This window comes from Acinonyx jubatus, chromosome E2, assembly GCF_027475565.1.
Source record: "Acinonyx jubatus isolate Ajub_Pintada_27869175 chromosome E2, VMU_Ajub_asm_v1.0, whole genome shotgun sequence".
Taxonomy (NCBI): domain Eukaryota; kingdom Metazoa; phylum Chordata; class Mammalia; order Carnivora; family Felidae; genus Acinonyx; species Acinonyx jubatus.
Window position 1 is genome coordinate 46,196,545 of NC_069396.1, and position 14,315 is coordinate 46,210,859.

Consider the following 14,315-nt stretch of genomic DNA (forward strand, 5'->3'; position numbering starts at 1 on the left):
GTTTAGTACCTCTGACCAACTGCCCAGCACCCCCGCAGGTCAGCCAGGGTCATCTCCCTTGCTCACAGATCCACAAAGGCCTTGGTTCTGACCATTTATTGGGGACTTTTCTGCTAAGTACTGGGGGAGGGAAGAAGGAAGGACGCTTGGAGGCCTCTTCCTCTCCTTCCCCCATCCCTACAACCTTTAAATCCCCAGGCGTCCTGCTTTCCGGTGCAGGCTGGGACCACCAGTGACAACAGGGTCACCGGCTGATTCTGAGGAAGTACGGAAGTAGGAAAGGGGCCCGGGCACGGAGCCGGTGTGAGGAATGCAGATGTCAGGACGGGCTTAGGAAAACGGGTCCCAGGTCTCCAGGGTCCCCTGAGCTCCAGGAAGCGGCAACAGCCCTGCTGACCGATGGCGGTGAGCTCTCAGCTCGAAGCGGGCCGGCCCGGGAGCCTGGGCTTCTGGGGCTGGTTGGGGCCGATGTACTGGAGAGGCACGTGGGTGGGGGCCGTGATCCGATCGGTGCCAAGGTAGGGCTGGAGGGCAGGGGGCACGAGGACCGAGCCGTCCTGGGGACAGAGCAGGCCTCAGGATGCTGCCACTGACCCGGGCCTCCACCCTCGGCCTCCCTGGGTGGGATCCTTCCACCGCTCACCTCCTGCTGGTTGCTCTCCAGGAGGGCGATGAGCAGGCGAGGGACGGCACAGGCTGTGGCGTTCACCTGGGGGAGAGGCGTGCTCGCGTCCGCGACGACCTCTCCTGCCCCGGAGAGGCCGACGGGGTGTGGGCCTCAGGGAGCGGAGGCTCTCGGGAGGCTAGGCGAGGGGGGGCGGGTGCTTACTGTGTGGGCAAACTGCAGCTCCCCAGCCTCCTTCTGGAACATGATGTGCAGCCGGCGGCTCTGGAAGTCCGTGCAGTTGGAAGCACTGGTGACCTGGGTGCGGGGAGGGGTGGGCTGAGAGGATCACCTGTGGGGGGTCCGGTCCTGGTCCCCCACTGCGTCCCCACCGCGGCGGGGGCTCACCTCGCCAAAGCGGCCGCGGCCCGGCATCCAGGCCTCGATATCGAACTTGCGGTAGGCGGGGAGGCCCAGTTCCTGGGTGGGCATGTCCAGGACACTGCGGCAGAAGAGAAAGTCGTGGCGAAGGTCAGTGAGAGGCAAGAGGAGGTGGCGGCAGTGGTGGAGGAGGAGGGGGAGGAGGGAGAAGGCACGGGGGCGGGGGTGATGGAAGAGAAGATAGCCAAAAAAGAGGAAAATGGAAGCGAAAAAGGAGGCGGAGCTGGTGGCGAAGAGGGCACAGAGGCGAGGCACGGGGCAGTGGAGAAGGCGGAAGGGGAGCGGATTGTGGGGGGAGGACGGGGAGAGTGGGCATGTGGCCACTCTCGGCACCCTGGGTCTGTAACGGGTCACCGAGAGGAAAAGCCCACATCGCCCGGCCTCTCTGGAAGCCAGGTGTGACGGATAGGACGGGAGGGCGTGGGGCCACCCACCAGGTCCTGCCTGAAAGGGAAGGGGGCGCCCCCGCCCTCCCCGCCGAGCCCAGGCAGTGAGGAGCCCCTTGGGGTGAAGTGCCGATGAGGCAACACCGAGGGATGGGAGCCAAGAGAGGGAAGGGGCCCGGGTCCCCATCCCCGGGGCGCCCTGTGCCACTCAGGCTGCTGTCACCATCCTATGGTCCCACACGGGAGGTTACAGACTGACAGATACGTATCCCGCGTGTATTCCTGACACGGGGCAAAGGGGCGGAGGGAGAGGAGGTGATGAGGGCGTGTAAGGTGGGGAGCACCTAGCCAGCCCATCCCTCCTCCCTCACCCCCACCCTTCTCCGCACCGGAAGTGCAGGCCCAGCTCTGTCAAGATCTCCATCTGCAGGGACAGGAACTCCTCCAGCAGCTGTGAGCTCTGCTCCAGCCCAGGGCCTGTCACCCCGAACATCTCCACCTGGGGCAGTGCAGCGGGCACAGGAGTCAGAAGGCCCCCGGCCACTGGAGTGAGCCCTCCTCCCCAGGTCGCGGCTACACCAACCTTGGTGAAATGGTGCACTCGATACAGTCCCCATGGCTCCTTCCCTGTGTCTGTCTCAGCCCGGTAGCAGGTACTGGAACAAACCATCCTGGGCCGGGGTGGGGGGGCAGGGGAGGTAGAGTCAGGGAGGGGAGAGGGAATGTCACAGTGGGGGACAAGATCTAAAGGAACCGGACATCGGGGCGCCCGGGTGGCTCAGTCGGTTGAGCGGCCGACTTCGGCTCAGGTCATAATCTCGCGGTCCGTGAGTTCGAGCCTCGCGTCGGGCTCTGGGCTGACCGCTCAGAGCCTGGAGCCTGTCTCGGATTCTGTGTCTCCCTCTCTCTCTCTGACCCTCCCCCGTTCATGCTCTGTCTCTCTCTGTCTCAAAAATAAATAAACGTTAAAAAAAAATTAAAATAAATAAATAAAGGAACTGGACATCACCTGATTGGCAGGTCCCTGAAGGCCACGGAGTGGTCCATGAAGTAGCCTGGGAGGAGAGAGAAACAGAATGTGTCAGCCAGGATGGGTCACCACCATCCACAGGAAATCTCTGTGACAATTAGAAAAGGTGTCCTCTCTGGTAGACACGACCTCCCGTCAGGGCATGGGGCTGGATCCTCACTGTACTGTTGTGCAGTAAACAACCTACACAACTGTACACGCTGGCCCTGGGGGTCACTGAGACATCCTAGGCAGGCAGCTGTCACCCCCAGGATGCTCCTGGTTATCCCCCTACAATCCCTCCTGCTCTGAGGACACTGGAGGTATCCTCATCCCTGCTGCTGCCCCCAGGCAGGTGCTTACCAGCGAGCCCCACCTCTGCTGTCCCAGCCAGGCTGAGGTCTTCGAAGCGGGATGGGTCGATATTATAAATTTGGGATGGGTTGGCATTTGGTGTCATCCCACAGCCTTCCTGGGGAGGAGGCCAAGCCACACAGGTCAGGGGACAGATAACCTCAGCCTCCTTTTGCAGGAACAAGCGCCACTCCTCCCCAGGAAGCACCTGGAGTTGCCCACCCTCAACCCAGTCCCAGGGCCGTCTCTGCAGGGGAGACAGGCTGTTCTTCACGCCTGGGGTCCCCGGAATAGGGCCTGGCACGCAGCTGGGTGCGGGGGGCACTCACAAACACAGCTCCCCGGAGAAGGTCTGGCACTGTCATGGGAGTGAAGCCCTGTAAACGGGAAGGGGGCGGGGTGAGGGCACGGCCAGGACCCCCACCAGACCAGGGACACTGCAGAGTGGGCCAGTGACTCCTGCTTGTCCTTCAAAGCCCATTCTGCCTCAGAGGAGATTGAGGGAGGCTTCAACTGGCTTGGAGCCAGTAGGCTTGGAGCTGGCTTCGGGACCCTGGTGTCCCTGCCGCCGGGGCCCTCTCTGTCGGTGTTTTGCGGTTTCCTCTCACTGCATCCCACACAGGGTAGCGGGAGGTGTAGTTAGAGCTTTCTGTGGCTCCCCAGCGCCCTCAGGAAATGGCCTGAGGCCACGGTCAACAGCCCATGCCTTCAGCCCCCCCCAACCCCTCCCATTCCAGCAACACCTCCTTTACACTACGGCAGGTGGTGAGGTCCCAGGCACAGGCCCTAGGGCCGGCTCCAAGCAGCAGCCGTGAGATCTTGGGCTAGTTACGCCCTCTCCGGCCTTAATTTCTCCATCCCTGAAGTGGGAATAAGAGCATCTACCTCATAACGTTGCTATAAGAATTAAATGTATCGGTAATACACGTAAAGCTCTGAAATAATGGCTGGAGCACAGGGAACGCCTTCCTCCCCGTCTTGAGCCTCTGAGTCACTGTCGATGTCACCCCCTCCAGGCAGCCCTCCCATCCCGACCCATACCCGCTGGATGAGCTTGTTGAGGGTGAAGTTGACCAGGCCGTGCTGCAGGAGGGCCCCAGCCCCACGGAGATAATAGGAGCGGTGGCCGGACACGTGGGACAGGCGCCTGGGAGACAGACGGGCAGACAGGCGGGTGTGTGTGGGCCGGGGCTGGTGGGGGAAGAGGGGGACCCGAGCACCCTGAGGCAGAGGCCAGGTGCCAGGCGGGGGACCGGGCATCAAACATTCATGCGGGGTGAGGCCCGGGCGGCTCCACACCTGGTACTGAGCCAGCTGCTGGGGCGGGGAGGGCGGAGGGGGCGCAAGCGGGCGGAGCTCACTTCTGCCGGATGATGTCAAGTTTCTCCGCGATTTCCAGGTGGCCCCGGGGTTGGAAGGAGAATGCTGGATCCGGATGAGAAGCGGTGGAATAAGGAGTCGGGAGAGAGACACAGAACGGGGACACAGACAGGATGAGAGAGCCAGCAGGAGGGAGAGGCAGTAAGAGGGAGCGAGGGAGACAGAGGGAAAGGGAGAGGGGAGAGAAGGGGGAGAGAGAGAGAGAGAGAGAGAGAGAGAGAGGAGAGGGCGGCAGAGGCGGGACTGGCAAAGGGAGAAATGGCGAGAGACGTGGAGCCGAGGTGGAAAAGGAGAGAGAAGGGAAAGGGAAGAGAACGTTAGGAGGAGGTGAGAAAGAGGTAGGTGGGTACAGAGAGTCAGAGCCAAAGAGAGAGAGAGAGAGAGAGAGAGACCAGAGTCAGGGAGGAAAACCCAAGGGAAACAGCCAAAGCGAGCCAGGGACAGACTGCCATATACACACAGGGCAGAAGGCGGGAGGAGGGGAGCACCGGCCACGTCCCACACCCCAGGGACACCACCCAGCCTCGGCTCCGGGCCTGGGGGCTGGCCCACCTGGCTTGTCTCCGACCACGTGGAGCACCCGGGCCTGGCTCTCGTCCCCGACGGGCTGCAGGGACACAACGGGAGTCACGGGGAGGGTGGTCCCGGGCGTGCCCCTGGGCTCCCCCGCCACCCAGCACCGCGCTCACCACATCCGGGTGGGTCTGGTTGGGCAGCCTCAGCGCCCGCAGGTAGAACTCCTCTTCAAGCTGAGTCTCCTTGGGGTACAGGACCATGAGCTGCTTGCGGATCTCTCGGCCGTGGGCCCGCAGACTCTGATACTGGGGGTCCTGGGCAGGGGGACAAGCTGGGTCAGTCCAGGAGAGGGCGGGGGGGGGTCCCTCAACCAGTCTGACCTTGGGCCTTGCTGGCACAACCCCTATGGTCGGCACCCACTCTCTCTTCGGCCCAACATCCTGAATTTCTGTTTGGGAAATTCCCTCACCTCACCTCACCACCACATGGCAAGTCCAGGGGGCCGTGACTCAGGCCTGGCCTACCAGAACATTCTATTGCCTGGGCCACAGCGATTGGCTCGAAGACAGGCACGTGATCCGAGCCCCAGGACCAGGGGTGCAGCGATCAGGGAAGCGGTCCCCTTCGGGCCCCACCCCGCCTCCCCTTTCTCTAAGGGCAGAAAGCCGGTCTGGGAACAAGGGGGAACTAGAACCAGATATAAGCCAGCCTCTTAGGTTTCAGGAACCAATAGATTCACTTGGATCACTAATCCTGTTTGTTGTCTTCGGTCACAAGGTAGGAATCACGACCCCCGTGGCACCTGCCCACTCCCCCCAGGGGCAGGACACCGGCCCTCGGGAGTACCTGCTGCACTTGAGTGTTGTCCCGGTTGACCTGGTAGAAGAGAGACGGAGGGGGTGATCAAGTTCATAAAGCTGGGGCCGGGGAGGAGGGAAGAAAGGAGGGGTGAAAGGTCAAACAGGGCCGGGTGGGGTGGGGTGAATTCCTTGCTCTGTGGGTGCCTGGCTGGACAGACCTTCCTCCCCTCGGTGCCTCAGTTTCTCAGTAAAGCTGGGAGGAGGCAAGATAATGGAAGAGTAGCCACACCCGCAGCTCTGTTCATTGAGCCCGTCCCTGCTCTCACACGGCTCTCACGCGGTCCTATTTCTTCACAACCTGCTCCGTGAAGTTGGCATCGGCGTGCTTCCCATTGCGTAGATAACAAAATCGAGGCTAGGAGCGGTAAAGCTGGTGAACCTGAACCTTCCTCGAGCCAGAGCGGCAGGCGGTATCAGGCAGACCCGGGTCTGAATGTCGGGTGCCTACCCGCTCCGTGTCCCTTGGGCAAATCTCTCTCCTGCTCCGAGCCTCGGTATTCCCACCTGTGAAAGGGGATAACAGGACCTCCCCAGCAGGGCTGTTGAATGGCTTCCCCGAGCAGATGAGTTGGCACTCATGGAACGTGAACTGTGACCAATTTTGTTGTGGTCACTGGCTGCCTGCCCGTGATGCACGTAGTCTGGGGCCTGGCACTTACGTAGGAGGGTCACTGGGAGGTGTAACTAGTTTTGCAGTCGGCCTTCGAGCGGACTGGCGAAAAGCAGCCCGGGTGCCTGGGTGCGAATCCTGCCTCGCCCACTTTCCGGCTGCGACGCTCAGTCACATGCTAACCTCTTGGGAGCCTGGTTGTAAATTGGGTTTGTATTGTTCCTGTCTCACAGAGTTGGGAGGGTTCAGAGGAGGAAAGCATCTAGAACAGTGCCTGGCACACAGTGATTGCTATATAAACAGCTGCTATTATTTTTATGATTACTCTTTTCAGCCCCCTGAGGCAGATGCTCTTGGCTGTCTAGCCCAAGACTACTCAAGCCACAGAAGTCCTGTTTTCTGCCTCTGGCAGTCATGTGAAGAGACACGGTACTACGCGGCCATCTTGGGCTGTGAGCGGGAAAACTGAGGTCAAATCAACATAGTGAAGCCTCACCCACCTAGGACCCCCTCCCTTCCCCTGCCGCTCACCATCAGGGCCCGTACTGCCTCAGCCACGGCCCCCTTCTCTTCCTCCAGACTCCGGATCTGCTCCCGCAGCTGCCTCAGCTCCTGCCATGCTGAGATCTGGGGGAGGACACAGGAGGGAAAGGGGTGAAGGCGCCACTGTCTCCTGCCTCTTCTCGCTGGAGCCTCCCCCTGCTGGCCACCTGGAGCCCAGCAGCCAGGCTCTCCTCGTTCCCTTCTGTACTAGGCTTCCTGATGTAAAGCACACGGCTGCCCAGACGTAAGACACATTTCCCAGCCTCCTTTGCAGCTGCTTGTGCTCACGTGTCCAAGACCAGCCAATGGACGTGAGTGGAAGGGGAAAGTGTGACTCTTGGGTCACCTCCTTGAAGACAAGTCCCCATGCTGAGCTTTCTCTCACTCCCCTTGGACTGGATGACAGGCTCTGAAGCACAGCCAAACCGGACAGCATCCTAAGGGACGCGGAACGGGAGGGTGAAAGGACCCAGGCACTCAGGGGCACAGAGCTGAGGCCCCGCCAGCACTCACCTCTGAGTCTCAGAGAAGAGAGAGGCAGCCTCCGTCCTATGGGGCTGCCGCGCTCAACCCGTCCCCTCCAACAAAGCAGGCTCAGCTCTGGTTCGCGGGCACACCTACTGCCTTGAGGTGCCTCTGTGAGCCCGCAGCCCTGGGCAAACCCCTCTGTCCTCTCTGGCTGCAGTTTTCCCTCTGATAAAATGGTGCAAACAGCACTGTCCTACCTCCCCGGGGCTGGCAACTGGGAGGGGGAGCAGGCCATAAGGTGGTTTGCTGCCCACTGGGTGGCTCCCCCGGATGTCCCCCGGACACTCACCACGCGCAAGAGTAACTCTAGGAAAAACATCCCCCTCCCGAATCTGCTCCTCCTCCAGGGACAGCCCCACAAACTCCCATCCCCGGCCGCAGGACCCTGAGCCTCCTGCCGGATGCCACCCCAGCCCTATGGCCAGGTTCCATGTCCCGACGTTTCTGCCTCCTGAACGTCCATCGTGTCTGTCCTCCTCCCATCCCCTGACTCCTGCCCCTCTCTGCTCCAGATCCTGTCATCGGCCACGAGGACCGCTGTGCTATCCTCCCAGCCTTCAGGCTCACCTCCTCCAATCCAGCCTGAGCTCTTACACAATCCCTCTCCTGCCTGGAGGCACCCATGGCCCCCCAGTGCCCCTAGGAACAATTCACGTGCCTTGTTATTGCCCATACAGCCACATGTCATTTTCCTCTTCACATTTCATGCCCTAAAGAAGTGTTTTTCGAGCTTTGGGATGTGATCCATTAGCGGGTTATAAGTAATTCAAGACTGCTAAACCAGCACTTTAAGAAACTGTGGTAAAAAAAATATAAAGTTCAGCATTTTATGGGACGCCTGGGTGAATCAGTCGGTTAAGTGCCCGACTCTTGGGTTCAGCTCAGGTCATGATCTTATAGTTTGTGGGTTCAAGTTCTACATTGGGCTCTGTGCTAACAGGGCGGAGGCTGCTTGGGATTCTGCCTCTCTCCTGCTCACTCTCTCTCTCAAAATAAATAAATAAACATTTAAAAAAATACATAAAGTTGGGCGCCGGGGTGGCTCAGTCGCTTGAGCGTCCCACTTCAGCTCAGGACATGATCTTGCAGTTAGTGAGTTCAAGCCCCACAAACTCTGTGCTGACAACTCAGAGCCTGGAGCCTGCTTCCGATTCTGTGTCTCCCGCTCTCTCTGCCCCTCCCCTGCTCATGCTCTGTCTCTCTCCCAAACTAAATAAACATAAAAAAATTTTAAAAATACATAAAGTGTAGCATTTCAACCATTTTCAAGAGTACAGTTCAATGGCACTAAGTATATTCACACTGTTGTGCAGCCATCCCCACCATCCATCTCCAGAACTTTATCTTCACAAACTGAAATGCTATACCCATTAAACACTATCTCCCTGTTCCCCTCTCCCCAGCCCCTGGCAACCGTCACTCTATTTCCTGTCTCTGTGCATTGGACCACTCTAGGTACCTTGCGTGAATGGAATTATCCGGCTTTTGTCTTTTTGTGACCGCCTTAGTTCACTTAGCGTCATGTCCTCAAGGTTCATTCATGTTCTAGCATGTGTCAGAATTTCCTTCCCTTTGGAAGGCTGAATCATATCTCACTGTGTGTGCCGTAGGCCATTTTATCTATTCGTCCATCAGTGGGCACTTGGGTTGCTCCCAAGGTCTAGTAATAATGGTGACTCTGCTTCTTGTTCCCTGGCACGTAGTATTATATTATTCACCACCTCATTATCAAAGCCTAGGACATAGTAGATGCTCCCTAAGCAGCTGTTCGGCAGAACCATTAATTAAATAATTATTTAAATAATTGCTACCTCTGGGGCAGGTGCAGGGTTCTTACTCTCCAGAGGCAACCCCCTCTCCACCCTCGTCTAATTCACATCCCTGTCCCTCAATTTCTTCCCCCTCCCCTATTTTCTTTTGTGGTCTTCAGGAAGCCTGGCAGGAGGCTGGAGCACAGAGAACATCGGCACGTAGTTAATTAAGTTCCTAAGCGCAAAGTAGGTACTCAGTATGCTTTACGGAACAGGCGCATGGTGGGTGGGTACACAGTAGGGCCCTAGCACTCCGTGGATAACTGGCACATCTATGGGTGCCAAGCACAACATACTGGCTAAACTTGGGAAGAAACGGAAATTCCTGCAGTAGTTTCGCCTCCTGCTGGACAGTATCTCGCAAGCCCCGTTCCGCCCCGCAGCTGACGGCCGGCGCAAGCGCACTCACGATCGCGGGCAGGTCTTCGGGCCGCAGCTCCCCCTTGCGGAGCTGCAGGGCGCGCGCGGCCTCTTCCGGGCATGCGCACAGAGGTTCCATGTCCAGATGAGGGAGCGCGCTGTAGCCCTCGCGCGCGTGCTCGTACAGGAGGTTCCGGTCTCGTCTCTCCGTGGCAAAAGTTCTTCTTGGGCTATGGCTACCGATGCAGCCTCTCCGGGAACGAAGACCCCGACCAGCCACCAAAGGCCACAAGCGCCGCGCCATGGACGCCGCCATCTTGGACAGGGGACAAGGAGTCACGCACCCTTCGTCCCGCCCCCTCCGCGTTTAGACCAATTGAAAAGCAGCCGTCCTGCCAATCAGACCCTGGATGGGGTGAGCGCCTCTCGAGCCTCAAATACAGTTCGATGAGAAACATCGACTGTGATTGACTCTGTCGTTGACCAATCGTCATCTGTGCCCCGCCCCTTCAGCGTGCACGGGAGGCAGAACCAGCCAATCCCTGCCGGGGTGACCTCCGGAAGGGGCAAGAGGCAGATTCGGCGTGCCTGCGGACCCTGCAAGGGTCGGTGAAGTTGATGGAAATCATTGGATTCTACCAGTCTCCCGGGCCCTCTCCTCAGTTTCCCTTCTGCTTCTGTGTGCGGGGGGCGGGAGAGGTTGTTGGGTGCCCACTCAGAGCGAAACTAAATTTACCGAGGGAATTTCTGTCAGCAACGTGTGGGGTTGCAGTTAGACCGTCAAGGAAATTCCTTGGATTTAATCAGAAGGCTCTGAGGACGTGGTGGGGAGAATTTGGGCCCTTGTCCGGCTACGGCCACTTTTTCCTTTTTCCTTCCTGATGCTCATATCCCCTCACACAGGGACCCTGCAGGCGGTGGGATGTCCTGGTCCGGTCTTCTCCGTGGCCTCAACACGTCCCTAAATTATGGTAAGTTAGGGGCTTGAGCTGCAGAGACGCAGCAGGATAAGGGCTATCCCCGCCGGAACTTGTGTGCCTCTGCCGCAGCCCCGGGGGAATCAGGGGTTAAATTAGGGATGGATGGATACACGGTGGGTTTTAGCAGAGCTCGGGCTGCGGGGGGAAGAGGTGGGAAGTGGTTGCCTTGGGGGCTACTATGCGTCGTCAGGGGGCATCAGGAGTTTGGGTCAGTTGCTGATTTCTTCAGCAGGTACTTATTAAATTCCGTGGGTGAGACATCCAAGCAAAGCGCTTGGCTCATTCATTCAGCTGATGTGTATTTTTTTTAATTCTTAATTTTTAATTTTTTTAAAAGTTTAAATCCAAGTTAGTTATATAATGTAATAATGATGTCAGAAGTGGAATTCAGTGATTTATTACTTACATATAACACCCAGTACTCATCCCAACAAGTGCCCTCCTTAATGCCCCTCCCCCCCATTTAGCCCATCCTCCCCACCCTACACCCCCTCCAGCAGCCCTGAGTTCTCTGTATTTAAGGGTCTCTTATAGTTTGTCTCGCTTTCTGTTTTTATCTTAGTTTTGCTTCCCTTCCTCTATCTTCATATGTTTTGTTTCTTAAATTTCACGTATGAGTGAGATCATATGATGTTTGCCTTTTTGTGGCTGACTTATTTTGCTTAGCATAATACACTCTAGTTCCATCCATGTTGTTGCAAATGGCAAGATTCCGTTCTTTTTGATCGCTGAGTAATATTCCATTGTGTGTATGTGTATATACCACATCTTTTTAAACAATTTTTCTTTAATGTTTATTTTTGAGAGAGCATGACTGGGCAGGCTCCAGATTCTGAGCTGTCAGTCAGCACAGAGCCCGACATGGGGCTCGAACTCAAAAACCAAGAGATCATGACCTGAGCTGAAGTTGGACACTTAACCGACAGAGCCACCCAGGTGCCCCTTCTTTATCCATTCGTCGGTCGATGGATATTTGGGCTCTTTCCATACTTTGGCTATTGTCGATAGCGCTGCTATAAACATTGGGGGGCATGTGCCCCTTCGAATCAGCATTTATGTATCCTTTGCATAAATACCTAGTCGTGCAATTGCTGGGTCATAGGGTAGTTCTATTTTTAATTTTTTGAGGAACCTCCATACTGTTTTCCAGAGTGGCTGCACCAATTTGCATTCCCTGATGATGAGCATCTTCTCATTGTATCTGTTGGCCATCTGGATGTCTTCTTTGGAGAAGTGTCTATTCATGACTTTTGCCCATTTCTTCACTGTATTGTCTTTTGGGTGTTGAGTTTGATAAGTTCTTTATAGATTTTGGATACTAACCCTTCATCTGATGTGTCATTTGCAAATATCTTCTCCCATTCTGTCGGTTGCCTTTTAGTTTTGCTGATTGTTTCCTTCGCTGTGCAGAAGATTCTTATCTTGAAGAAGTCCCAATAGTTCATTTTTGCTTTTGTTTCCCTTACCACTGGAGACATGTCAAGTAAGAAGTTGCTGTGACCAAGGTCAAAGAGGTTGTTGCCTGTTTTCTTCTCTAGGATTTTGATGGTTCCTTTCATACGTTTAGGTCTTTCACCCATTTTGAATTTATTTTCGTGTATGGTCTTAGAAAGTGGTCCAGGTTCATTCTTCTGTATGTTGCTGTCCAGTTTTCCCAGCACCATTTCCTGAAGAGACTGTCTTTTTTCCATTGGATATTCTTTCCTGCTTTGTCAAAGACTAGTTGGCCATCCATTTGTGGGTCCATTTCTGGGTTCTCTAGTCTGTTCCATTGATCTAAGTGTCTGTTTTTGTGCCCGTACCATACTATCTTGATGATTACAGCTTTGTAATACAGCTTGAAGTCCGGGACTGTGATGCCTCCTGCTTTGGTTTTCTTTTTCAACATTACTTTGGCTATTTGGGGTCTTTTGTGGGTCCATACAAATTTTAAGATCATTTGGGGTGCCTGGATGGCTCAGTCTGTTAAGCGTCCAACCGGCTCAGGTCATGATCTCCCCCTTCTGAGTTCGAGTCCCGTGTGGGGCTCTGTGCTGACAGCTCAGAGCCTGGAGCCTGCTTCGGGTTCTGTGTCTCCCTCTCGCTCTGCCCCTCCCCTGCTCTCACTGTGTCTCTCTCAAAAATAAATAAACATTAAAAAAAAATAATACAAAGAAAACTTTAAGATTGTTCCAGCTCTGTGAAGAATGCTGGTGTCATTTCGATAGGGATTGCATCGAATATGTAGATTGCTTTGGGTAGTATCGACATTTTAACAATATTCGTTCTCCCAAGCTGACTCGATATGCGTCCCTCGTGGCAGCCTTTACACACCATACTCAGGAGGGAGATTTGATCATGGTGTTTGTGATACAGTGAGGCCACTGAGCGGCAGTCTTGCTCAAGGGCACGCCACTAGGAAGAGACTCCTAGGAACGTCTCAGCCCCTTTGAGGATTCTGCTGTAATATGAGACACAGAACATGAGCCAGGGCCTTCCCTGGATGTGGAGGGAGCATAAAGTTTGTGTGTGAAATGAGTGTGCCAGGGAGGAGGAGGGACACCTCCCAGAAACACCCCACTGGGTTGCTGTGGGGTGGGCACAAGTTAATATAGGTACGATGCATAGAACAGTACCTGACATGGTGTGAATCTGTTTGCTTTTTTTTTTTTTTTTAATCTTCATTTATTTTTGAGAGAGAGACAGAGCATGAGCAGGGGAAGGGCAGAGAGAGAGAGGGAGACACCGAATCCGAAGCAGGCTCCAGGCTCCAGAGCCCGACTCAGGGCTCCAACCCATCAACCCACGAGATCATGACCTGAGCTGAAGTCAGACGCCCCACCGACTGAGCCACCCAGGCGCCCCTGAGTCTGTTTGTGTTTGTTACTGTTTTTAAACAGCATTAAAGTCAGTATCTTCCTTGCAAATAAAATGAGTTAATTCACGTTAAACGTTTAAGATAGAACCTGACCTGTGGCGGTTGCTCGGTAAACGTTATTGCTAATATTAGCAACCACCTCTGGACGTAAACAAATCCGTCCTTGTAAAGTGCTCGCAACAGGGCCTAGAAGCCTTATGCGTTGCCTTCATTGGGATGATAACCCCCCTGCGCCCTCCCGGTTGTGTGTCTCCAGGCCTAGCCCTGGTCCCGCAGCTCGGGGCCGCCCGCCCCATGGCCACCCTGAACCAGATGCACCGCCGGGGGCTTCCGAAGCGACCGCCTGCCCTTCCGGGCCCCACGGAGGGCCGGCCGCAGCTGAAGGGCGTGGTTCTGCGCACGTTCATCCGGAAGCCCAAGAAACCCAACTCGGCCAATCGCAAATGCTGCCGCGTGCGGCTCAGCACCGGCCGAGAGGCCGTGTGCTTCATCCCCGGAGAGGGCCACAGCCTGCAGGAGCACCACATCGTGCTCGTGAAGGGCGGCCGCACCCAGGACCTGCCCGGCGTGAAGCTCACCGTCGTGCGCGGCAAGTACGACTGTGGCCACGTGCAGAAGAAGAAGTGACCGCCAGGGCCGCCGGCGGCCGGGGCTTCCCCCAGAACGAGAACCTTCCTCTCCGGGTGCCTGTGGAGTCCTTGGGAAGCTATCCCAGCCCTGGAAGCACCTGGTCCTTGATTCAAATCCTGCCTCGCCTCTTCCATCTGGAACGCTGCTTGCCTGTGGGGGTTCTGCGTGTGAATTGGGAAGAGGCACCCCCTGGCCACACCCTTGCCTTCCCTGTAGAGCGGTGGCTCTGGGGGGGCCTCTTCTGTTGGGATAAGGCCCTGGCTCTGTACTGCCATCTGCTGGGGAGGAATGGCAATAAAAAACGCCTCTACCCCCATGGTTGTGATGTGAACCCTCCTGGCACGGTATTTACCCTCTGCGTGGTATTAGCCTCTGACATCCCCAGTGGGCCTCGATTTCCTCCAGAAAATAGCTCCACTCACATATCCCCCTTCTTGGTATAAATT

At 56.2% G+C, this 14,315-nt stretch overlaps 2 protein-coding genes across 2 annotated transcripts; one reads left to right on the forward strand and one right to left on the reverse strand.

Annotated features, from left to right (window-relative positions):
- Nucleotides 1-81: 81 nt before the first annotated feature.
- On the reverse strand, nt 82-9,767 carry SARS2 (seryl-tRNA synthetase 2, mitochondrial). Its single transcript, XM_027044598.2, has 16 exons — nt 9,452-9,767; nt 6,692-6,787; nt 5,537-5,566; nt 4,864-5,004; nt 4,727-4,781; nt 4,156-4,219; nt 3,836-3,941; nt 3,124-3,171; nt 2,804-2,912; nt 2,441-2,486; nt 2,015-2,102; nt 1,821-1,930; nt 1,013-1,106; nt 830-922; nt 644-709; nt 82-557 (listed from the first exon to the last, which is right to left on the reverse strand). The coding sequence occupies exons 1-16, from the start codon at nt 9,716-9,718 to the stop codon at nt 414-416; spliced, it is 1,557 nt and encodes a 518-aa protein (XP_026900399.1). The 5' UTR covers nt 9,719-9,767; the 3' UTR covers nt 82-413.
- Nucleotides 9,768-9,920: 153 nt separating this feature from the next.
- On the forward strand, nt 9,921-14,183 carry MRPS12 (mitochondrial ribosomal protein S12). The gene is made up of 3 exons (XM_015086756.3): nt 9,921-10,007; nt 10,306-10,373; nt 13,496-14,183. Exons 2-3 carry the CDS (start codon nt 10,325-10,327, stop codon nt 13,864-13,866), a joined length of 420 nt encoding a protein of 139 aa, XP_014942242.1. The 5' UTR covers nt 9,921-10,007; nt 10,306-10,324; the 3' UTR covers nt 13,867-14,183.
- The last annotated feature ends 132 nt before the right edge of the window (nt 14,184-14,315 follow it).

Excerpts from the sequence above, each read along its gene's own strand:
- SARS2 (XM_027044598.2), bottom strand. The coding sequence starts at position 9,718 with ATGGCGGCGTCCATGGCGCGGCGCTTGTGGCCTTTGGTGGCTGGTCGG. Across the intron at positions 5,005-5,536 it reads ACAACACTCAAGTGCAGCAG|GACCCCCAGTATCAGAGTCT; the intron begins GTACTCCCGAGG and ends CCCCCTGCCCAG. Across the intron at positions 4,782-4,863 it reads ACCAGACCCACCCGGATGTG|CCCGTCGGGGACGAGAGCCA; the intron begins GTGAGCGCGGTG and ends GTGTCCCTGCAG.
- MRPS12 (XM_015086756.3), top strand. The coding sequence starts at position 10,325 with ATGTCCTGGTCCGGTCTTCTCCGTGGCCTCAACACGTCCCTAAATTAT. Across the intron at positions 10,374-13,495 it reads CAACACGTCCCTAAATTATG|GCCTAGCCCTGGTCCCGCAG; the intron begins GTAAGTTAGGGG and ends GTGTGTCTCCAG.